This window comes from Netta rufina (assembly GCF_964035555.1).
Source record: "Netta rufina genome assembly, chromosome: 2".
Classification (NCBI taxonomy): domain Eukaryota; kingdom Metazoa; phylum Chordata; class Aves; order Anseriformes; family Anatidae; genus Netta; species Netta rufina.
In genome coordinates this window covers 42,604,109-42,629,506 of record NC_140124.1, presented here as the reverse complement: position 1 = coordinate 42,629,506, position 25,398 = coordinate 42,604,109, and the positions used below count along the sequence as shown (strand labels likewise).

At 39.6% G+C, this 25,398-nt stretch overlaps 1 protein-coding gene across 4 annotated transcripts in view; it reads right to left on the bottom strand.

The window, feature by feature from the left end:
- The window catches only part of RBMS3 (RNA binding motif single stranded interacting protein 3), a gene marked incomplete at its 3' end in the record, with an annotated part of 439,432 nt that overhangs the window by 139,208 nt on the left and 274,826 nt on the right, over window positions 1-25,398 (bottom strand). For all 4 annotated transcript variants that reach the window (XM_084281840.1, XM_084281842.1, XM_084281841.1 and 1 more), the window contains exons 5-6: window positions 12,083-12,240; window positions 2,400-2,479 (exon numbers count right to left, since the gene is read on the bottom strand). In XM_084281840.1, coding sequence (XP_084137966.1) covers window positions 2,400-2,479; window positions 12,083-12,240 — 238 coding nt within the window. The remainder of the gene's footprint in view (window positions 1-2,399; window positions 2,480-12,082; window positions 12,241-25,398) is intronic.

Sequence of the window (25,398 nt, the reverse complement as noted above, 5' to 3'; positions counted from 1 at the left end):
TTCTCTGGTTCCTCATTTTTTAACCGAAATCCATAAAGAGGTCACGGCAATAACTAAAGATGATTTTCTTTCTATGCCAATTATTGAGATGCTGGGAGGATAATTTTCAGACTCTGAGTGTGGTTTTCCAGGAGACTCGATTCTCTTTCCTTCTCCATGCTGGAAGATAAGCAACTGCCAGGAGGGGGATAAAGCAAGATGCTTCTATCCTTTGCTGAAATGTTTGAATACAGGTGCATAACACAGAAGTATAAACTAAACAGAAGCTCTATGGGAAACTACATTAAGAAGAAGAAAATAGAACTGACTGCTTTTTGCAGTGGTCAAAGGTAAATAATATGAGTGGCCAGTATCACTTCAATCGACCCAGCTACTCAAGTGATCATGTTCATTCTCTGGCTTCTGAAGAAGAAGGTAAATTAATATGAGAAATCTTTTAAATATAGATCTGAAGAGTGCCTTAATCTAATAACGAGGTGCAAATATTATCTTTTATGTGGATCAAATACACTATGACAATTTGTAATTTTCTGTGTTTGGAGCTACAAAATCTGTCCTCCAAAAACTGAGGACGAAATGGGATAGATATCTAGTGCACAGTTGAGTGAGCTCAGTTACTGGTTTGCCCCATGCTGCATTATACTTTACCTGCATCTAAATGGCACTCAGGTAAATGAACACTTAAAATAGTCACTTCCCAGGTCATCCTTGCAACTAAATACCGTGTGAGCACAGCAATCAAGAGAAAAACATATCAGAGAAACTTATAACCATTAAAATCAAATTTCACTGTATCTTTTGGAATGTGAATAAGTACTCTGTCTTGACTCCTATTTTGATGTCCTACATCACTTTTGTTGAACACCCAGCATATTCCTGACTGAAAGATCATTTTAAAAAAAAGTAAAACTAAAACATAATAAAGTAAAATAAAATAAAATAATTGCTTTCAACTTCTAGCTTTCATTCTTTATCATGTAGTTCTTTTTGTTTCTGGCACTGTAAAAATATTCTGCTTTATTTCTGGCTCACAGTATCTGTCCTCTCTAACACAACTGGGAATGTGACCATGGAGCATGCAGGATTCTAATGATGAAGCTGCTCTTCCCAAATCCTTGCTATTCACACTCTTTCCATTGGGTGTTGCTATGATATTAAACAGATTACTATTGTGACCTAATGTATGCACACAGAAAAAGCATGCCAACGGTTTAAGGTCTCCTCCACCTGTGCTGCTTTACTCTTTGTTCTATGCAGCCTGAGTCTGTTGCACTTCACACAAATAACATACATTAGCTGGTATTAAGAAAATCTGTCAGTGACTTCTTTTGAAAAAGAGGGCCATAAAATTGAGTCTTCCAGCTTGCACTAAAAGTTTTATACTCTTTCATGAAGGTGATTTGACTAAAATTTATATGTACATTGCAGCATACAATTACTGTACACAGTAGTTGTGCAGATGGCTCTCTTTTAATTAGAGAATTTAGTGTATCTTCTGCATAAAGAACCAGACGAGGAATAAGAAGGAATTTAATGAAAGTAACCAAAAAAGGAAATAGTATAATGAAAATTAAAAAAAAAAAAAAGTAGAGAATTACTTAGGACATAGTTCGTGCAACGATTTTATGCTCATTTAATGCTAGGAACTCCAAGTAGCTCTTTAAACAATTTGAGGGAGAAGTCTTCACAGATCTGTGGCCTCAGGGAGGTCCTGTCACGCCGTAAGATTCAGGCACCTGATCACTAAACCTTGCACAGCTGATGACCATAAACATGACAGCTGAAGATTTCAAAAACAAGATACAGGCTAGGACTGTGTTTTTGACATGGCAGGGACATACCACACATATTTGATGGATATCATCAGAAAATGTCAGGGTTTCATTAAGCCATTGCAAGTACAAATGGTATAAAATCACTTCATATTTGAAATATCCTCAGTTAGTATTAAAAGCTGCTGCTGTTGATACTAATAACTGTAAAGAACAGAAAGCTACAACAACGTGAAATTCTGGCCATTTTATAACCTATTATATAGACCAGTTGCTGGTCTAGTTATATTCCTAGGCTGTTAGAAAAGCACTGGCATTTACCTGTGTGTTCTTTGCTCAAATTGGAAAAAGTCACACACAATATGCACATTAAAAAAGGGAGAAACAGCAAGACAATATGATTTTTATGTGTACTTAAATTTACAACCGTCAAACATAAATGTTTGAATAATACAAACTTGGGCAGAGAAGAAATTGTTACGGGTCAAAAATGATTGGCTTCAACCAGGCAAACCGTATGCCCTCTCAGCAACCAGTGATGTGAGTCCCTCTCAACACACACTCCAGCATTTCTTCATTCTAAACTCTTCGGTAAATTTTAAATATCATAACGATGGCTACACTTACCTGGTAGACCAGGTGGGGTTTTCAGATATTTGCCATTAAAATGTTGAATTACTACTTCACATTTTTCTGTAGACTCCATTCTGGAAAAGAGAAGAGGGTGGGATGAGGGTAGAGGCAATATGTGTTACTAAACTGTTACGAAAGTGCTCAGTCAGCAAAAACAAAAAGGAATAGAGAAGGAAGAAAAAAAAAAAAAGGACAAGCACAGATGCTGAGAGAAATCTTCAAAGCTGTTCTTGCTGACTTCTGCAGAGAAACTGGTTGAGCTCGTTACAGTACAGCGTGGCTTGCAAGGAGGACCTGCCACCCTCAAAGCATGCAGCTGTGTTCCCGGCTGTGTGCGAGCTGTTGCAGTGTCAGTGAGCAGCTCCCTCCTGGCTCCAGGGTTTCTCCCCGAACAAGGACGTTCTTTATGCTCTCATCTGCTGCCTGGAATAGCATAATAATCTAGAATTGTTTCTAGATTCCTCATGCACCCATAACAACTTCAAATGGCATGAAAAAAATACAGGATTTGGAGAAGAACCCAGAGGATTAAGTAACATTAATTATTATTATTTAATTATTAGAGATATCAATGTTGGAAAAAAAAAAAACAAACGTGCAAAGATGGACAGTAGGGCAAAACTAAACATAAGCAGTATGTATGTCTATTACAAAAAGCCAAATTCTGTTTGAAGATGGTAATTCGCATGTAATCTTGGCTGGTTCATCTTTTATGACCTGAAGATAACTTTCAGCATTGAGTCATTAGAGCACTAACAGTGAACTAGTACATACATTATTGAGCAAACAGTCAAAGAGCACAAAGTTACTGGTCAAATCCTAACCATGGCTATATCTCACATCAGGGAATTCGCAGTTTGTTCAGGTCTTAAAAACTGACTGCATGCCACAGTGGTTCACTGGCTCTGCTACAGACTGGGTATAAAAAAGTCTGAAGAGAGGAAAGAGAGAAATAGAAAATTATAAGCTAGAAAAAAAATACTCTTTTTATTTATTTTTTTTCTTACTAAAAAGATGTTTAAAAGCTAGGTTCGATATTCCTCCAATGCATTACTTCTTACCTCCAGGTACTCCCTGCAAAGTAACACCACTGACAAATATTCCTTACTTCTCCCTGATCGAGATTTTTAAAAAAATAAATTTATCTGCCATTCTTCCTATCACATGCTTTTGGGGAAAAGTAATATGCCTAACTCACAGGTTACGGTCTCAACAGAGAGTTTAGAGCAGTGGTTTGTCTGCCAGGGTAAGAGGGACCAAAATGACCACTACCCCCAACACCCTCTCTGAAAAACCCTGATCAACACTCCAACCAAAGTCTTCTGTCAGTTTATTTCAGCTGAAATCATTAAAAATTGTCGCTTCTGGGATCTATCTCTGTTTTCCCTGCATATCGTGTGGGCTGGGCTGTTTCTACAGGCGCGCAGACAGCAACTTAGATTGTTCACTTTGGCTTCATTCAGATTTAACTAAGCGAATGTCTGCCTTTAGAGACTCTTGTCTCGGGAAGAATACATGCAATAAAAGTCTGTTTTCTGTAGCTGCAGGCGCTTAGTGTCAAACCATGTTATGTTGCACCACACAGCAGTGACAATTTCATTTTAATACATGGGGCACATTTTAACAAGCCAAAGCAGTCCCTGCGAAGAATGCAATATATAAGCTGCCAAGTGAAAGAGACTCAGTGCACTTTGTGCATTTTATGTGGGAAGAGAATAAAAGTGAAACCCACAGTGTTCTGGGATAAAAAGGCCATCACTCGAAAAGCAGCCTGAAAAAGAAGGCGCACATTTTCTTCTCAAGTTTCACAATTAACGGCTCTCAAATACCATTGCTAGCTATCTGTAATCTGGCACACGCTTCACTTGAAACCGACACTAGCATTACCGACTCAGTTTGAAAAGGCAGCACAGCACACAAAGCCGCCGATACGTGCTCCCTTCAGATGCGTTGCTGAGTAACAACTGCATCCGTCCCCTGTCTCTGCCACCTGAGTCCCCGTGTGCCTTCCTTCTGCAGTGGGTCCGCTGGGGGTAGACCTCCCCTCCGGCTGCACCCGGACAAAATATGTTTTTCTCATGAGTTTATTCCCGTTGTCTGGGACAGAAGCGTTTTAAAATGTTAAATGGCTGAGCCTGCTATTTAAGAACGCTAACAGCAATACAACATGTTAAAAGCTGGGCTCCAGGGGACGGGTTTTCTAATGTCAGCAGAACACAGGTAAACTCGGGGGAAGAGCACTCTTCAATCCATTTTTCAGTGATTTTTTTTTTTATTATTTCACAATTGATGGAACAAAAAGTGGCAAATTACATTCTGGGAGATAGGTAAAAATATTAGATGCTTCCAAAATTTCTGTTGAAAGGTACAACTATTCAGCTCCTGCTGGAAAGGTGAGGACGTCAGCTTTACATGGTAATAAAAATCTGCTTCTGATCAGATCATTCACAATGCATTATTTTCAAACTCTTCAACAGTATGCTTTTGGTGTTGATCCAAAGAGAATCTCAGATAATAATTCATGTTCAGATACACCTTGGAGATACAATATATCTGAGCACTATTTTGAGTCTAGAAATGCATTGCAGAAAAAAAAATAAAGCCATAGACAAGATTTTTCTGATATTTTTAAATGTAATGATAACTACCACCCCCCCCCCCAAAATAAGATAAATGTGAAAATTTATTTCCAGTTGTGTCTATGCACGAAACTAAAAGTAACTAGACTGACTATATTTCATCCCACTGGAAACGGAGTTCATTTAAAAAATCTGAAGACTGTTATTATCATTTTTCAAGATGTAGCTTACAAAATTTATGATGATTCAGTAAGACTAGTAAGACAACAATGACAAAAAAAAAATATGATTAATGTTAGGCAAATAGAAACAAAAACATCTGAGGTTCACCTCTTGTTGTTAAATACTTTTAAAGATAATTTTTAAAATGTGTATTATTCTCTCCAAAGACTCTAGTGGTTCCAAAGTAGTTATTATGTGTTGTTATAAGTACTAGGTAACCTTCACCATGGGAAAAAAAAAAAAAAAAAGAAAAGAAAATTTCTAAAAATTTCTAAATGTTATAAAGACTGAGGCAGTGTCAAGAAACAACATAATAAAATTTATACACAAAGAATAACATGATGATTACATAATTATTATATGTGAAACATTCAGTACCATGTAATTACCAGTTAGTAGTAAAATGTGGGTTTGGTTTACATATACCCTATAGTCTCTTTGCTTAATAATAATAATGTAAACGAGAAACAGGCCTGTATTTTTTATATTGCAAGCAAACATTTAAAGATTAAAGATTATTATTACCACACTTAGGTTATGATCAACATACAAATATTATTATTTTATTAATAAAATCAGGAATAATGCTTCTTCACTATTTAAGGCATTTTGCAAAGATTATAGTAGGAAGGTAGTTCCAGTATTTTGCAGTGAAGTCTGAAGAACTGAGGCCACAGCTAGAATACACAGTGGAGAACTCAATTTCTTTAGACTATTAAAAAAAAATAAATGACTAGAGGGGCAGCCTGACAAAGGTGCGTAAGTATCTTTGTGGGTACTAAGTAGTTCTTTAATCTGGTTGAGAAAGTTGCGACAAGAATCAGATAAATGTAGAAGAGAAATCAGGCAGAAATATTTAACTACAGGGAAGATGACCCACTGGCATACATACTTAAAAAAGAGGTGGCTTTTTCTTATTTTTTCATCTTTATCTTCAAATCGCTTCTGAAAGTTGTATTTTAGTAAAAGACAAGTATTATCTCAACATTAGGTAACCAGGACTACATCAACTGTCCGTTATATAAAAGAGCTCAGAGAAAATTATATGGTCTTAACAGTCTAAAGTTACAAAATAGCTTTGATTAGTATGAGGCTTCTTAGCACCCAGTCCTCCTAATAGCACACTTGTCATTCTTCTACGGTGCTATGTTCAATAACTTCTTGAATTTATTTTGCTGATTTAATTCCAGGCATCCTAAAAGTCTGATATGGCCACAACCTGAGATTTTCTTTTCCCCTGTAACTGATTCAGGTGTCTTATGTCCCCAGCTTATCGCTTACCGGTAAGCGATTGCTTCTAGATGCTTGCACTTTGGGGTTTAAAACTGTTTTGTGATGAAAAATAATGTTCCCCTTGTCAGTTACAGTGTAGGAAAAGATAATCATTTTGACAAGATGTCCTCATTGCTCAAAAATAATGTCTTTTCTAAGCGTGTCTTGCTTGTGTATTTTTCACGTTCATTCCTGTTTGCATGAACAACGGGAGGTTGTCTGCTATCACGGATGGATATACGAGATCTGCAGAAAGCACCTCAGCGAGGACAGGTTACAATCTCCGAGGGTTTGGGCCATCCTGTAGCATTTGTTGTACCCAGGGGACCTTTCTGAGCTGCCTGAACCAGTTTCCCCGGACAGAGCTACGGCGCTTCCACTACACAGAAAAACCTGCTTATTTCAGAAGGAATCTGATGTAACTAAATGACACCTATTTTATCCTGGAAAAAAAATCCTGGAAGACGCGCAGCTTCCTTTGAGGAAAAGAATACACAAATTAAAGGCTTGGCTCTTTCATTTTGCTTGAGTGGAAACTGGAACCAATCCATTTCTACTGAAATCCACGTGAAAATGCTATATATAGAATTAATGACCCCATGAGGGCTCAAATCCTTGTTTCCCATTTTCTGTCACTCTCTTTCAGTTGCTGAGTCAAATTTAGTCTTTGGAAACAACATTTAAGACATATAAAGTGCAGATAAGCAGGAGATAAGTTTAATAAAAAACATGTCCAGGCAGAGAAATGCATCCCACTGGAAGCTCCACCAAGAGCATAAGGTAGGGAAAAAGACAAGGATAGAGCCTAAACTCCAAACACCGCAAGATGGATAAATGCCCCATTATAGATCCCCTGCACTTTCTCAAAGGGACACAAGTATTTCCTCAACATTTCCTTTTGCTCTGAGATGATAGGGACAAGTAATTGCGAATCTCTTGACTTGGGTCTTTCCGTGGGAATGGCATCGTAACCAGCTTTTATGACCGTTTATGTTGGACAAATTTTCTCACATTACTGGAAAAAGAATAGTATGAACACACAGCCATTTCCACCTAGACCCCGGCTGATTTATGCTACTGTCTTTGTAGTCTCAGGTTAAGCATTATACTGGTGCCCGCCAGCAGTGCAATACTTGACTGTCTGACTGTCAGCATTTCCATCATAAATTTCTGTTTTCAGAGGCCTATGACTTTGTTGTAAAACGTCGCTTGGGGGGTGAATCTTGCAAGGTCGTTTTAAGTTACAAGACAGTAAACAAAATAAAAAAGTTAGTGGTTTCTAATTCTTTCTTTGCACTTCAGCTTTAAAAGGACCTATAAAATGCTCGCTCCACTGTTCAGTTGACTGTGGTACATGTAAGTATGGTATTATTAATATCGCTATCTCTGTAGGGGGGATACTTAAATAATACTTGAATGGCATTTTACTGGGCGGCTCTAAACCCTAATTTTTATTTCATTGATTTAGTGGTACCAGTAAGTCCCTCCCCAAGGTATATCCCATTGTTTCCCTGTCCCCTTCTCTGTGTCCCAAAGAGTTCTCTTCACAGTACCTAGGGCTTAGGTAATGAAAATTGCTAAACCATATTACCTTATGGCTCCTAACCTTCTTTGTTCCTCCTCCTTCACCTTTAAGGGCTTCATGCGTGTTTTCATGTTATGGCTACCCACTGATATTTGTTCTGGGATCCTGCCTCACCTGTCCCACTCTGGAATTTGCATCTCCCTGGAAGTGCAGCCTCAAGCCTGGCAATAATCTCAGGGATGCACTAGGTTTACCAAAAATTGATCTGGGTTGCAATACCAGATGGAAATCTGAAGATTTTGGAGACACATTCTCATTCTACAGAAGTTTCCAGCACTCTGTAGTGCTGCTGTGAACCCCTTCCAGGGAGGCTTTTCAATGAAAATTTATCACTGCAGGCATTGGAATATTATACAGATATCACACACAGTCTTTGGGGCATGTTTGGGATTTCCAGTTTCATCTGAGATATCCAATTATAAAGCAATTTCCTGGGGAAGATGTAGGATTTGACAGATCATTCTTCTGACTGAAAGTAGGAATGATCCTCATCATATCTGAGCCTGCACTACTGTCCCAGATGATGGATTTGTTCAAGTTAAATTTATAGCACCTTTTATAACACCTTTTCAACTGCCTTCAATTAAACCCTTGAATAAGAAAGAACAAAGCATTTCCCTTCTTCACAAATGCATCCTTAAACTACCTGGATGTTCCCTATCCCCTGGTGCTGCTGACACTTCTCTGCCTCCAAAGCAGCGTCACCACTGATCTGCAGAAATCTCCCTTTAAATATTTCCCCTTTCATTTAGCAAAAATCACCACTGCTTTGGCTCCACTTTGTGTTAGATTTTCTCCCACTCAAAACCTGGCACTCACCCTTTACAGGCCTTTGTTAAGTCAGGTCTTTTGGCACACAGAGTCACCTTTGTAGTGACAGCACATCTTCAGGATGAATTTAAGTATTTTTCTCCACACTTTTGGTGCATTCTCAAACCCAGTAACTCCAGCTTTCCTCCAAGACCTTCTCTCTTACTTACAGCCTCGGATCTCCTTTTTACTCTCACCAACAACTTTGCTAATGGTCAGTTTGCAAAACCAAAATCATAAAAGATGACAGAGCCGCTTTAAAATTGTATCTCAGAAAAAAAAGCCTTCAAATCCAGTTGCTTTGGAATTTTTTTTCCTTTGCTTCTTTTGAGGATTAAGGACTATGCTTTCATTTTAAGCTCTGAGGAATCCACTTACACTTTCTAAATGAAAGATCAGATGCTGAAGTCATTGAATGACTCTCAGCAACAGGGATTTAAGAGAAACACCTACAGTTTTAAGTCTTGTGATGAAATCCCTGTGTGAGAGTAACACCGCATCATTCCCTCTTTCTACAAGCAATCTTATGACAGACTGAACACAAAGCTTCTCATCTGCACCTCCTCCTTTTTCCATATTCCCTGCTCATTAGTATTTCTTGCCCCTCCTCCTCATTTGTCTCTCTACTGTGTGACCGGCTGTGTCAGTCCCAGCTTCTGCTTGCCGGTGTCGGCAGAAACCCATGCTGTCAGCTGCCAGCAGCAAGACAAACCCTGCTGAAAGCCAGCTCCCACTGGCAGTCTGGAGCCAGGTAGCACAGGCTCTGAAATACAAAGCAGGGGCGAGCTGCGAGGCAGAGGTGGGTGTCCAGAGGTTACAGCAATTCCCTTTCAACTGAATGGATTTCTGTGGAGCCACAGCTGGAGTCCAAAGCTACCCTTCTCTGGCCCCTTGCTCGTAACTCTCCTCCCCAAAATCTCCCCCAGGGTGTACCTAGGCAAAGTTGGGTTCAAGCCACAATGAAACATTCTGGAAAATTTCAGGAAAATCTGTTCAGCTGCTTTTGAGGGGTGCAAAAGAGGAAATAATTTAACAGCTTCAAAAAGAGAGCTAGTTTTGTATGTGCATACTTTTAAAGAGGATGAACTTTAATGTGACCAGACATTTCTCGGATCCAAGATCTAAGAGTGTGATCCAAGAACATTTGAAGTTACCCAGGTTATAAATGATTAAGTAGCCACCTGCAGCATTATGAAACTCCTAATCATATTCGTTTAGGAAAAAAATGTGACAATAGTTGTCTACAGTAAGCCTTTACTTCCGATTGCTTTTTGAATATACTTATTTTGAGATTGACCATTCACATAATTAGACAGAATCAAAAAGTGATTTTTAATCTTCACAGTAGTTAATTAATAATTGTGAAACATTAAATTCCAAAATTGCTGGGTTTTAATGTCTGCAAAGTTAACTTCTTGTCCTGCACTTCTGTAGCTCAGTTAAGAGCTGTGCTAAGTAAGCAGCATGAGGCATTTCCACAAGGACGCAGCTACACTGATAAAAGGGTCCCAGTCAGAAAATATAATAGCCAGGATCACCACATGGGTTGCTGATCCTGAAAATCTTAAAAAGAAGTCTTCTGAAATCTTAACTGGTCTGAAATGCAGCTGCCACCCCCTAGATGTACCCTGCTTATACCCAATCAGCGTTTGCTCACAATGTAGGTACACTAGAAAAAAATCCTCATGACTCCAAGCAAAGCTAAACAAATTCATCTCTTTTGAGTGACATGCAATACAATGATACTGAATAGCACCCTATTACAAAAAGAAGATCAGGTGGTCATGTAATTACAGCTTGTACTGGTAATTCTGCAAAGACAAGAGTCAGTGTTCAACTGTGGTTATGAATTTCTGTATTAATTCTGGCCTCCCTCAGGTCAATGCGAAATCAGTGGTATAGTTCAATGCAGCCAAGTTTTTACCCCTCTGTTGTTTGCATGGTGATTTACACAACCTTTACGTTAGATCACAAAAGCTTTTTGGAATATGCGACATAATTCAATACATTTTCACAAACAAAGTCAATTTTTAAAATGCAAGTTTACCCATGAGTTATACCAATCTATATTTAGTGAGCTAGAAAAATTCATGTTATTATCTGCAAGAATGCATAAAGAACAGCGTGTCATCTTTCAGCATAAATGTTTTGCCTTTTTCTATTTGAATTCAGACAGTATTATCTTAACATTGTTTGTGCATGATGATCTTTCACATCAAGGACAAAGGTAACACTACAATGTCACTTATCTTGCAAGCTGCCTTTTTATCATCCAGTACCCTATTTCACTCAGTGGTGTTATGACACTAGCATGAGTGCCATGATATGCCAAGATATGGTGTATTTCAAAGAAACTCAAATGATGACTAACTCATTTTGCCTCCACTACAAAGCACAATGTATGAATATTCTGTAGAAACAACTATTTGGGATTTTTTTTTTTAATCATTATTATTTTTGAGCTTTCTTTTGAAGCAGAAGACTGATTTACAGCACAGTTACAGATTTCTCTTCTCCTTATTTGCTTTTTCAATACCTTTCTATATATAGCTCTCCATTCCTTGGCTTTTCAAAAGAAAACTGTTTGATTTAAGAATGTTTCAAGCTGTGGAGAATCTATGTAAATATTCCCTGAGAGTAAACATGGAAACTTGTCTTTCTGTACTGACAACGAGCTACATGGTAATAATATGTTGCCCATTTTGTCTAAACTACTCTGACAGGGCTTGTTATATGCAAATATTTCTTCTTAACCTCTTCTCATAGGTTTGAGTTCCTTGCAGCTTTCAAAGAAGCTGTGTTTTTTCAGTTATAGTTCCTCCCCCTTGCTCTTCCAACTGCTAAATTTACTTTTTCTTGTTGCAAAATATTTGCGAGACATTTAAACAGTTTCTTCACCAAGTGTGTTCTTTTTGCTGTAGGACATTTATTATTATCCAAGCTTGATACTGCATGGATAGCTCACTATTCGTAGCTATTTTTATTTCTATATACATACATTCAGTGAACTAATTTCTGGAGCAATGAAATGAACATCCTTCTGCACCAGTATTCCTCAGCTCAGTAGAAAGAACAGACGTACAATCTGATAAAGGTGCTGCTCTGCATTTTCGATAGCTATGAGGCTTCAGTGTTACAGAGTAGACAGCGTTTGCAAAGGACCAAAGTCAAAAAAATATGCATAAATCAAGTAAGAGTAAGGGTTTTACCTGGCAAAGCCAACTCCTCTGCTGACTCCATTAGCATCTCTTAATATTCTGGTGGAAATGACATGTCCAAAAGGTTTCAGCATATTCTCCAGTTCCTGTTCATCCATGGAAACGGGTAAATTTGAGATGTATAGATTTGTGGGATCTTGCTCTTGTTGCTGTGACAAAATAAGAGAAATATCCTCAGTTAGGCTTAGCAAAGTGGAACAGTTCATGGCTTATAAAATGAGGGCTTCTCAAAAGGAGACCAAGCCAAAAAATTATAGCTGCATCACAATTGAAGATAGGAAATTTGTTCATGATGACAACATATTTGCAACATTTCTACAAACTCTCATGCATGTGCTTAACATTTTGCGTGACTGCTCTTAGTGAACTCAGTGACACTACTCATTTATAGAAAATTACTCTCATGCACAAGTGTTCTTGGGTTTGTGTCCTAATTTAACAAACAGATTGTGAAGAAAACATGATTTCCACAAATGTGCTCACTGTTAACATAAATAAAGAAATAAAATTCAACACATGTTTTCAGCAGATGTGCTTCCCAGCCTGCAGACTTCCCATTCAACCTGTTCATTATGAGTAAGGTTGGTTGAAAACACAGAACATTTTCCCCAGTATTTTTTTCCTTCTTTTTTCCCCCATCAAAAATGTCTCGGTAGGTAATATGCAAGAAGACCTAATTGGGAGCAGGAAGTTCTGCAGTTCAAGCTAAAAGTACTGGTAACACAGGTCACATCTTCATTCTCAGATCAAATTTAAATTGTTATAAAGTAAAGTTTTCAATATGACTAATTGAGAAAATAAATTTGAAGACAGCTTTTGCATTCTATTTTTGAATGTGCTTTCAGGTTGTTCAGGCTGTGCTTTCAGGTTCAGTTTCAGAACACTCCAATTCTGTTCTTGCCAACCGAACAACTGAAGAGAAATGAGGCATTGGTGCAGTATGCAAAATAAGTGTATTAAAACAGTAAATGAAAACCTTGTCTACAGACAAACAGGTCCTGATTACGCTAAATCAATTTAGCTAAGACCTTGCAAATTTTCATGGCTCCAGCGCCATATTCACTGGTAGCAGCTTTACTTACTATCTGATCACCTGTCAGTACAAGCCTCATTTAGATCAGACATGATGACTTAATTTTCTCTAATGCTTAATAACCAAAAATATGATATGCAATTTCTATGCTATGCAGTAAGCCAGATAATACATTACCTAACAAAGTCTTCTGAGACAGATTTTTGGATTTTGTTTCTTACACGTTTTAATGGGCAAAATGAATTTGTACTAGTTCAACACTGAGATGCATATGACGATAGCATTATCTTTTTTTTTGCTAGGGGGTGTCCTAAAACCAGACAAACAACCTTGCAGCAGCACCACAACCTTACGCTGAGCAAATCACACACAGTCCTGCAGCCATCTGCCCCAGTTTAACTAAACTGGTTTCAAATTACATCCCATTAAAATCAGCGCAGACGTGTCTTGTCAAACACAACGAATCGCAGGTCCCATTTTTGGAAGATGTATGAAGACAGCACAGAACCAAGATGTCTGCTCTGTCTCTGCCTTACACATTCAAAGCTTTGAAAAGCAAAGCAGAAATCCGAGTTTCAAGCTGTGATTCACAACCCCATCCTTTACAGGGACATGGATGACTAAACAAAGTCCAGCTTAGCAAAATACTAGGATCAGAAGCCAAATAAAGTTTTCAGCTTCACCTATGCCAGGCTCAAGGGATATTTTAGCCCTTTTGGATGAGAAGAAAAGCTCCAAAATCAGGAGGCATGTAATGCTTTTCTACTGCATAATTTGGATTCTGACCTAAGAGCTGCAACTATTTGCCTTTGGACATACTGCTTAATGCCCATTGCATCCTACCTTTGCATCTCCAGACCCATTACCCCTAGAAACTACCCATTACCATGCAGGTTGAATTCACTGCTACTTCACAAAACAGAAATAAATGTAGGCAATGTAGGCACATTGTCAAGCTGCTGTCCGTAAAAATATACCCAATTATTACCATGCCTTATAGTAAGGTGCAGAGGACAGGAAAACCACACACACAAACAGCAAAGTTACTGCTAATTGAGGAGTTACAACCCCAAAATCCCCAAAGAAAAACGTTCTTTCCCTTTCCAATCCTCTCTCCCTGCAGTCATCCTCCTTTCTTTTTTACTTTAATTTACATTCATGCAGATCAGAAAGCTAGTTCCTCTCCAATAACCAAAAGATATTAGTGAGGGGTTGGAATGGGTACAGTATTGACAATGTAAGGGAAATCATGTAAACGGTACTGGGGGGAAAGCAGGCAAGAAAAGAGGAATACGAGATTTTGATTACATTTTTTAGCTTTAGGAGGGGGGAAAAAATTGGAAGGAAAGGAAGGAAAGGAGGAAGGAGGAAAGGAAAGAAGGGAAGGGAAAGAAAGGAAGGAAAGGAGGGAAGTGAGAGAAGGGAGGAAAAAGACTAAACATTTTCCTTTGTTTTTTTTTCTTCATCTTTCCCCTTTTTTGTGTGCAAACTGTTTTAAGATTTATTGCCTGTAACTTTTTTTTTTTTTTTTTTTTTTTTCCCTGCACAGGCCACAAGAGGGAAACATGGAAAGATATAGGAGATGAGGAAATGTCTTCATTGTTCCTAAGTACTTTGAAAATCACAGAATCACAAAATCACTGAATGGTCGGGGTTGGAAGGATCCTCTGGAGGCCATCTGGTCCAAGACCCACTCAAGCAGGGACACCTAGAGCAGCTTGCCCAGGATCACGTCCAGGCAGCTTTTGAGGGAGTGCTCCCTCCTCTGTTCCAGATTTGGGCTCAGCTCATCCCTTCTTTCCCACTTGCTCCCAGAAATATGAACCTGAATTTCCTATACGCTTGGTAACTTGAAATCAACAAGCTGATGCAACTGGAGCAGGTCTGGGGGAAGAGGGCCCCAAAGTTGGCAGCTCCAGCAACGCGTTGCACAGGAAGGAATTATGCTACGGCGATTGAGCAATTCACTGATTAGTTACTGAGAAACAGGGAATTTTTAGTAAATAATGATCACTGTACATTTGATTTACACCAGTCTGCCTGCACCTCGAGCCGGAGGATGGCTGAGCATCAGAAACTCCCAAATGGGTTCCCTCACAGGAGCACTGGGGATGCAGCACAAGCGTGGGCTGACTTTTAATTTTTCTTTCCACCATGCCAAAGCCTACAAAGCATTAGCTGCAATTAATTCGAATTAGAACAAAGAGTAGCCCCAGCCTGTTGTCCCTCTGTCTCTCCTGCCTCCTGTAGGCTCGCACCAGCACAGCCAAGCGCACTCCCCATAGACTTGGTGGGGCCCTGCCAGGCCTGCAGCCAGCAGGAGGGGCTCAGGCAATTTGAGCAATAGAGGCAATTAATATTATGCAAACCTCTACCCGTTGACTGGTTAAAGACTTTGATGAATCAACCAATTGGTGCTCAGGGACTGACATCTCTTGTCAATATTAAGGAAAAAAAAAATCTAGCAGTATTATGCAGATGAGATCCCCACAGCCAAAAGGACAGACTAAGATGGAAAGAGCCGCGTTATGCCTCAGTAACTGCACAACATCCTTTGCTTTCACTGAAGCAATTCATTCCAGCAGAATATTAAAATGAGAACTTTTGACTACTCAGTTTTCAAGCTGTGGCAAACAAATAAAATAAATAAGAGCTGCCGCCAATGTGTCTCACTTCTGGAGTAAGAACACATAAGCCTTTTAACTGTGTTAGAGATTAAATGCCGTTGTTTTAAATATCCATGGAAAGTTTAGCTACACTCTGAGGAAGAATGAAAGACTAGCAGGCCACATCACTCTCTCACAAGGATTTACCAATCCTATCTTTTATCAATGTGATAAACAAGGGCTGCAAGCAGAGAGAGAGACAGATGAGGCCACTCATGCTACCTCCACAATGCAGCAGTGTTTTCAAAGAAAGGGAAAAAAAAATCCATGTTATTTTTCCTTACTATACAAATATAACATTTAGAGAAATACCCCTTTCCTTTAAAGAGAAATATAACCCCAAAGAAGCCATATCTCACACCACAAAGTAAAACAAGATAAAAAGCCTTCCCCAAGCGATGAAGCTTTGTGAAGCGTGTTATGCTTGGAGGTGAGCACGTATTATAGGAGCTGTACAGAGCAGCGTGCCCCTGCCAACACATGGGAAACCAGCAGTGCCTCACACAAGACCCCACAGCCACGTACCCTCCTCACAAGGCACATTTCTTAGCCTTGGCCCCACTCCCCACATGGGGCCATGTTTTCTAGCACAAGGGCTCCTCACTACTTTTTCCTCTGCAGCTCAGAGGTGCTCATTTCACCTGAACCTTTACATCCCAGCTTCCCAAGCTCTGATGTGCCATACACACTTCCCATCCCCAGTTTGGCTGTGAAGCTTCTCACTTTAAAAGGGGAAAGGTGTTTTACTGTTCAAATGTGCCTGTTTGCAGACCAGATGAGCCTAACCAGAAAAATAAATGTAAGCATCCTGCAAATTGCTCACCTTTCATCATCCAAGCTAGTTTACAGTCAAGTTTCTGTCTTCAGGAAAGGTTCACATCCCAAAGCTGCAGGACTGGTGGGGACTGTGGTGTCTGGACCCACACAGTGTGCCAAAACTCTCCCTCTTTCATTTAATTCTTCCTGGGGCTTGTCACCAAACATCAAAAAACACTGCTTTTCCACCTTGAGATGCTAAAATCCCATTTATTCTCATGTTCAACCCCAAGCTGGCCAGCCATCAATATCAGCCCATACTTTCAAGAGAAAGAGCTTAAAGTCATTCATGTGAAGCTCACCATCCCTTCAGAACTACATTTTCCTCTTATGCCTCCCATATTCCAGATAGGAGTAGAAGGGGTCAAGCAGCAGAAAGCCACACACCACCCCCACACACGTCCAGCAGGTTTGGACACCCCACATTCACTGCAGTAAGGCAATCAGCAAAGCACTGCAAAGCCCCCTGTGCCACATGGGCTTTATAGTCCCTGTCCTACCACACTGGGGACACCAGAGGGGAATGACACACCAGACGATCCCGCCATGTCCTGCCAAGGCACACAATAACCCCCAGGTGAGAAGGGGGCTTGGAGGAGGCAGCAGCACAGCTCCTCTCCTTTTCCCAGACCCCATGCACTAACCACCACTAATTAATGGGTGCAAAGCCAAGCCCAGCTGCTGCTTTTTGAAGGTGGGGGTAGGGAAGGGGGCTCTGGAGACTGCTGCATGTGCCAGCTCCAAGAGCATCATTCTCAAGGCATGTAAATGTGCAAGCGCAGTCTCACGGTACAGTCAAAAGCCTCCTCTCAGCTGTCCTCACTGAGTTTCATTTTTCCCCAGATCTTGTGCTTGACAGTCCAGGAAGGGTGATACCTCCAAAGCACAGCTTGCACGTGCACTACAGCCCCACAGAAATGGAGGTGAATTCATCCCAGTGGCCCCAACACTCTGAAAGCCAGACTTAGACTCACACTGCAGACTGAGTTCTTTCTGGGTCCTGGCGTGTGCCAGTCTGCATGCGTACAGAGTGCCACAAAATGGGTTGCCAAGGAAGAAAAAAAGGAAATGAACCCAATTAAAGCTCCTCTCCAGACAGCCGCAGGGCTCTTTGCAGATCCTTTTGCTCCCACCCCAGCCTGTTTCCCCATCTTCATAGCCCAAATACCGTAGCTGCTCTGTCATGTTAGCTTCAGGGACACTAACTGCAAGCCCATGTCGTTAAGCCATTCTGGCTGGGGGTGTGCATGATGGACACTAACATTGGCCAAAAACACATCTAGAAAGGTTTAAAAGTGTGAATACTGCAAACCAACAGAAGGTTAAAACCAAGGTTTTGACTCAGTCCCAGCATCAGAGCATTTCCAGCATTCAGCAGCAGGCGTCTTGCTGTAAGGCTCTGGAATTCAGCAGTCAGGAGCTGTTGTACTGGGGAAACAGCCAGAAACTTTGTCACTGCCTTTTAGCAAGAACTGAGTCAGTCACTCAGCTCCCAAGGTCCGTGCCAAGGAGGCAGAAGAAGTTTATAATGCAGAGGCTTTGAAACACACTACACGAACATCATTTGAAATGTATAAAACCCAGCGGAGGGCGTGCTGCAACTCAAAGTTGCCGTTTGCTTTGCTGGACCCTCCCAGCCACTCCTGAAAGAAAGGACAATGCTCAGATGGGATTTTCCCTCCCATCTTGAGATAATCTTTGGAAGCACTGCATGAAAAGCTGAAAGAACAGTTTCTGCTGGTGCAAGAAGAGGCTGAGCCTTCTTTACGTAGGACATTTAGTAATGCATTCTTTAAAGACACATAGGGAGGGGCTGGCAGGTTTTGGCTGTGTTATTTCTCCCCAGAAGGAACTGAAACCTTCTGTAATCTCAGTAGGACTGGAAACTAAGTCTGTTTGGGTTATTCAGGAACCCCGTATACCAATACTTTTTATTCAACCTAAGTTACTTGGAGCAGCTTGCTCTAGGAATTTAAGCACAGATTATTAGTTCAAACCGTTCCTTTCCTATCTTCCAAAATTATTCCGGGAACGCATATGAATATAACTTTGTATGTGGATCTGTGAGAGATTCTGAAGGGCTCTTTTTAAAGAGGCACTCAATATTTATATTAACAGATCATATGCTTTTTCTGGTCTTTAATAAATTGAGACTTCATCATATTAATATTGATGCAGATCAATATTACAGCTCATTTTAGAAGCATGGTCACGTCTTTCCGAACATTTTAGACCCAAGTTCAAATCACACCCAATTAGTATTTCCCCTACACTAGTTCATCTCTGCATAATGGCCAGTGCCCAGATCTTCAGGTGATATGTGTCACTTCTCTCCTTTAAAGATCTGGATTGAACTTAACATAAAAATAGTTACACTCTTTATGGAAAAAAGTCATTTATGTGGAACCATTTATATGAAACTAGATCATTTATATGGAAACATTTATATGCCATTCCAAAAATTTTCCAGTGTTTGCTCAGTACTTTGAAAACTAGTTGTATTGTAGCATCAGTCTCATCTTCTATTTATTACATTATTTCTAGACTGGATTCTGTGCAAGCCACTGGGCTTAAATGAAACATTCTCTCTCAATAGATTCACATTCAATCTCCCCTCATATTGTTTTATTATATAACATTTACTTTTTTTAGTACTGCAGCTCATGAGAACTTTCCAGAACGTCTGAAATAGACATTCTCTTGAAAGTTGATTTGATATGCATTTGCCTGGATTTATACACCAAAATAAAAGAATTTAAAGATAATATTTTTTCCAGTTTTTTATTTTTCTCCCATTTATTCCTTAGAGTTTTTGTAGCATACTTTTGCATATATGTGAAAGATGTCTGACTTTCAAACAGAGAATTTACTACTGAATTTATAATTCAAGTGTCTAACTACAGATCTAACACCTAAAATCTGCAATCAACTCTTGGAGAAGTTCTCTCTTCACTGACCTATCCAAGCATGACAGAAGGCTCCTAGTTTAGTTACCACAGTTAGATAGGATGGAATATGGGCTAGTGGTGTGATAGAATATGGGCTAGTGGTGTGAGAGTTAGAAGAAAGTCACCCTAATTCCACCACCTCCCAGCACCAGAAAGCAATGGCAGGAAGCCCAGTGGGCTTGGGAGGGAGGCATGGGGACTGGGATCCTTCCAGTGTACATCCATATAGTGCCTGTGAATCAATGAAGGTATGCTGATTTAAATTAAGTGATAGTAGCTCTGTTTTCAAGGATTGTCATATTATAATTTCTTTTATAAAAAGAAGAAGCAAACAAGCTAACAAACCCACAGGAAACACAAAAGAACATACAGCAATGGTCCAGACCATAGAGTCCTTCCAAACTGCTAACAACATCTTTTGAGCCATTATTGCAGTAACACGAGGTGAACAGAATGAATCAAGTGCAGCTGCCAGGGTTCCCTTTGACTTTTTACTGGCTTATTTACTTCCCTTTGTGTGGGCACATTTTTAACAGTGCAGACAGCTAAATCAATGGCCAGTTAACTATTGATCTCTGGCTAGTTTCACTTTCTTGTCGAGCAGCACACCAAAAGGCTTACAAGACTGTTCAGAGAGCCTAAAATTTACATGGATTTTATTAGTGCCCAAAGTACTGATAATCCAACAGAAGTAAACTGGTAAAAACGATGCCAGCTGTCTTGTCTTGAGTCCTTCCAATGCTCTTTGCAGCAGGCCCTGCCTGAAGCACCAGCTTCAACCGAGACCATGTCTGAACACCAAGACTTCACAGGGAAAGTACTGCAGAGCAGAAGACACTGGGGTATTCTGGGCTCTCTTTTGTCTTAGGGACCTTCAAAAGAACATGGGTGTTGTCTGATGGCCTTTCCAAGGCTTCAATATGTCAAGATTTAACATCCTGAGATATTAAATTTCTCTTCAACCCTGCTACATCTACTTCATGGTAGTCACTGTGCCTTTTTAGACAGAGTGCTGACTACATTTCATAAATTGGCTTTCTTCTATACCCAACCCTAACCAACTCTTACACTACAACGGTTCAAAATTTATTAGTCACTTGGCTTTTCTACAGCGCTGCAGGATATTAGGCCTTTGCATAATTAGGCAACTATTGTACAACAATAATTAAGCCCAATCCATGAAGCATTATATCTAAAACTAAAACTGCAGCATGCATTTTCTGCATAAGCTTGATTGTCAACAGGTCAGGTCAACACCCTGTCGCCAATGACAAGGATGCTTTCTGAAAAGACACTGGTTGTGCACATGAAGCATTTCTAAGTGCTATTCTGAAGAAAAGCAATTTCACAATGATTTTCAAAAGCATTTCATTCTTATTTGCATAAGCAAATTTGAGCACATCTGAGCTTTACAATGACCCAAAGAAAAGAATTTCCTCCACAAGGCCCATTACATGGGATCATTTAATCAGAAAAGAGAGATGTGACTCAGGCACCCAGGCTTGCTGTACCATCACTGAAGTGCTTTGTGCAGTTACTTCTCAAACAAGGCACAGGTTAACATTTGTTCTACCAATTTTTTTTCAAAAAAAAATTACAAACAAGCAAGTTTCTAAAAACTATGACCTATGAAGAGAAAAAGAAAAGTATCGGAGGAAACTGTTTGTCATAAGTACCTGTATCAGCTCCACAGCAAAGTATTACTTAGAAGTACAGTTTTAATTAAAAACATGAACTTTAAAAGAAGTTCACAGTTTATATATGCTCAGGATTTCTTCTCACTGTGCAAACTATCAGAGTGCTGCACGGTGCTGTGTAAGCTGGCCTCAGCTTTCTCTTAATTAAGTTTGCTCATGGACAGCACAGCATTTGCTAAAGCTAAATATTGCTGGAACCGAATTGTTATTGGTCTGTCCACCATAGAGCTGCTGCAGAACTTTCCATCATGCATTTTATCTGCCAATGGTGATTTGATTTGCCCTTCATCTTGGGTCGCAAATACAGACTCTAGTCACTACGGTCTCTGCCTTCAGAGCATTGCATGAGATACATAGTACCTACTTTTATTTGCACAAAATACGATCCTAACCAGAACTATCACAGGCTGATATAAAAACCCATTTCTCACACTTCTGCCATTATGAGGTGAGATTTTTATAGCTCCCTACCTTTTAGTTTTCCTAGAAACAAATTTCCATACTTTCCAACTCACACAGTGCACTGCAGCCAAAAAGGCAGCTCAGCCTCTGCTAAAACCATTGTGTCACTCATGCTCTGAAGGTGTTCAGTTGCCTCCCCATTGTCTTTCATACTACTTTAATGACGACTTTGCTATTTATATTGCTCTTAAGTAGGATTCAGTTCATTATCTCATATTACCTGAAGCCTGTCTATAATAATTTTGGAAAAAAATACATAATCTCCTACCCATGAACCCCAAATTAGAAACTCACTTATGACCTCTGGAAGAAAAAAAAAAAAAAAAAAAAAAAAAAAAAAAAAAAAGCTGATTTGCCTGATGAGCTGCAATCTAAGTTTAACACCTCACCTATTTATTTTGATTTGTCAATGACTTGGTCCTAGTGAACTTAAGACATGGTGTCCTATTGCAAAGTTAGACAATATTGCATTAAGTATGTTTATTTACCTTATACTATGCTGGGTAAATGACACTCTGATTGATGTATATTTTCCAGGATTCTCTTACCGATAGTTAGACAGGAGTCAAGTCCTTTGCCCCTGCACAGACGATGAATCTTGCAATTTAACTCCTACTACTCAGAAATGTATTTTACATAATACTATCCAACAGCAAGGGTGCATTTGTATATATGTGTGTATACTTACACAGAGAAAGACGAGGTCACAAGAGAGATTATTTGGTTTACAGAGGACATAGCACACAATCAAGCAACAGTTTAAACCTTCCATTATCAACAAACAAGGAAAGAAAGCTAATCTTAGCTAAAATGCCATATGCACTAAATCAGTAAAATTAAACTTAGAGATTAACGTAAAGTCCTTTTAAAAAGATCTTAGATGTATGTACAAAACACATCCACTACCATGGATAATTTCAATGATTTGGTATTTTGAAGGATAGTATCCACACAAATGCTAACTGCTTAGTAGCTCTACTCACTTCTCTTGCTTAAGAAAGATCTGCAATGTGCCAGTGACACTAATTAGTTGAAGTGCATTTTCTTTATATAGAAATATTCAGTGCAAAAAAGTCAAATCGTAGTTATATTTAAAAAGAAAAATCGCAATGATTTTTGATCTACTTAAAATCATAACATTTCCAAACACTGAAATAAACACAGAAATCAGACAATATAAATCTCTTGCATGAACTCTACAGTCCTCCTTTGCATAAGCTGAAGTCAGTAAAGTTATGATAGCAGATCCTGAAAAGGAGGATTTATATAAAAAGCAATGGGGATTCTTCAGCAAATAACTGAAATTATTACAGAATTTCTCGGAGACCTCACTATTTTAGTATATATTTGTCACTGTGGCAACTTCCAAGCCATGGTCTGGTAACTTCTGGAGCTGGCGGGGCTGAGCTATTTTCTTAGCACAAAGTTTCAAGCAGAATGTCTTTGTTCTCAAGACACTAACACTGGATCAAAAGGATTACAAATGGTAGTGGAAATAAATGTTTTTCTCCCTAATCTCTCTCAAGACACAGTAGTATCACTTCCTCCGTGCAGACATCCGACAATACAGAAGACAACTTTGGGCTCCTCAAATTGAAGATTTAAAGTAGTCAGATAAACCTATGGATAATTCCTGCCTGTGCAATTTGAGGAGATTGTGGTGTGTTGAAGCTGATGCTACCTACTGCTCATCAAGCTCAGAAAAGGGAGCAGAGAGACTTTTTAAATCACAGGAGTGTGGAGAAAGGCAGGGCTTTGCTGTCTGATCTTCCAGTGGCCATAGGATGTCATAATGAAGCAGCAGAGGCACAAATTCCAGATGTTTTCATGCACGTGTATCTAGTACTTGGCCAGGGTGGCTTCAGGACTCTCTGTCCACAGTTTCTAGCAGCTGTTCTCCCTAAGGACAGAAGTATTTGTTCTGTCACGGCTTGATCCATTCCTAATTGAAATCTAAATTTACATTGATCTTACGTGACAGTATCAGGATCCGTGCTTGAAAAATATTTCTAAAACTATATTCAGAATATTCAGAAAGATTAATAAAGATTTAATAAAAATAAAATAAATAAATAAATAAAAAAGCAGACATCCCTCCTCTTCTGATGTTTTTCATGCCTGGTTACAGTCCCACACAGAGTTAAATTACGGTTCGTATTGCATCTATTTGTAAATCAATGGGAATTTACATGTTTCTCTTCAGAAGCTTCTCTAGGCTGGGACTAACTCAGGAAACTCAGATTTCTTCATGTAAAATTCAAAGGCTTAGCATTTAACTGTCTACACTTGCACTAGAAAAAAGACTAGCTACTATTAATGGTAGTAAATTATCAGCACTGGGAAAGCATTAGAAGCTTTAAGAGGACTTTTTGGGACAGTATAATGCTTTTTAATATTTGACCTATTGACCCAAAGGCGAATTCAAGCAGCACACAGATCCCATGTGATTGCTTGTGAAGAAAACCGAACGCTTTCTTTTGTCATGTTTTACGTTACTTCCTATAAACCATAAATGAAGTCAGAATTTTCTTGTCTGGGAATTCCTGTTGGGATAAAGGTTGAGGTCTACTTAGCCTGAGTCCATACAGACTGCTAGAGAACAGTTATTCATCTTGATGCACATGCCAGAAATGGAAACCTACTAGTCCTTGAGGATACATCAATTTTCAGGGAGTCTGGACTCTTTTAACTACTACAGGAACTAAGGAAAAGATCTACATAGACATTGCTTAAGAAGAACAAAATCCACCATAAAGCACAGCCTTGACAGTTTTATTTTGAGAAATCTGTATTTAACACAGACAAAAATACCGTTCCCTTTTAAGAGCGGGCACAACTCACAAAACGCATACTGCAAAAATACTTACACTTTTCATAAGTGAATTGGATATAAAAGGCAAATCCATGTCATGCTTCAAATGTGACAAGGCTCCAAAGCACGACAGACACAGCAGTGTCGCATTTTCCCTGCGTGTGGAATTCCTGGCGCTGAGTCAGCACGTCCCAGCGGAGGGGGAGTAAAAAAGGCCTCAAAACGTTCATTTTCCACCCTCACAGCTGACAATGAGGAAATACTATTAGCGAGCGAAGAAAGTGAAACTTCATTTTATTAAAAAATTAAGAAAATATTAAAATGGAACAAAAAGGCAGTGTTGAATTGTCGCTGCTGAGCTACCTTGCAGAGAAGCAGCTGAGCTGTCTGTGTTCTCCTCAGCTCCCATCAGAGCAATCCCTGCTCCATGGGATCAGACTGCCCTGGTAAATGAGGTTAAGAGGAGGAATCAGCAGCAGGAAATGAAGGAAAAGGGGTTAACAGTGGGGCTAAAGCCCTGCATTTTTGCCAAATCAAACAGACATGGTCCCATGCTCTCCAAGCCATGGTCTCTCTGGTGGTGGGACAGTGCCAGCACCACCAATGTCCACTGCCCCCACAGAGGCCATAACTAATGAAGGAGAAAGGCAAAGCAAGGACATTAGGTGGGACACCACCCAGGGTGGCCACCAGATGAGCAGCAGAATAGTGGACACTGAATCAGTCTCCAGATGGACTGCAAAATAGCCACCAGGCAACTGTTGTTTCTCATTAATCTCTTGGGAGATGGAGATGACTAAAGTATCAAGGTTTCCCTTCCCTGACACACAAAAAACAGCACCACTGAGGAAGAAAGCACCATTTGGGAATATA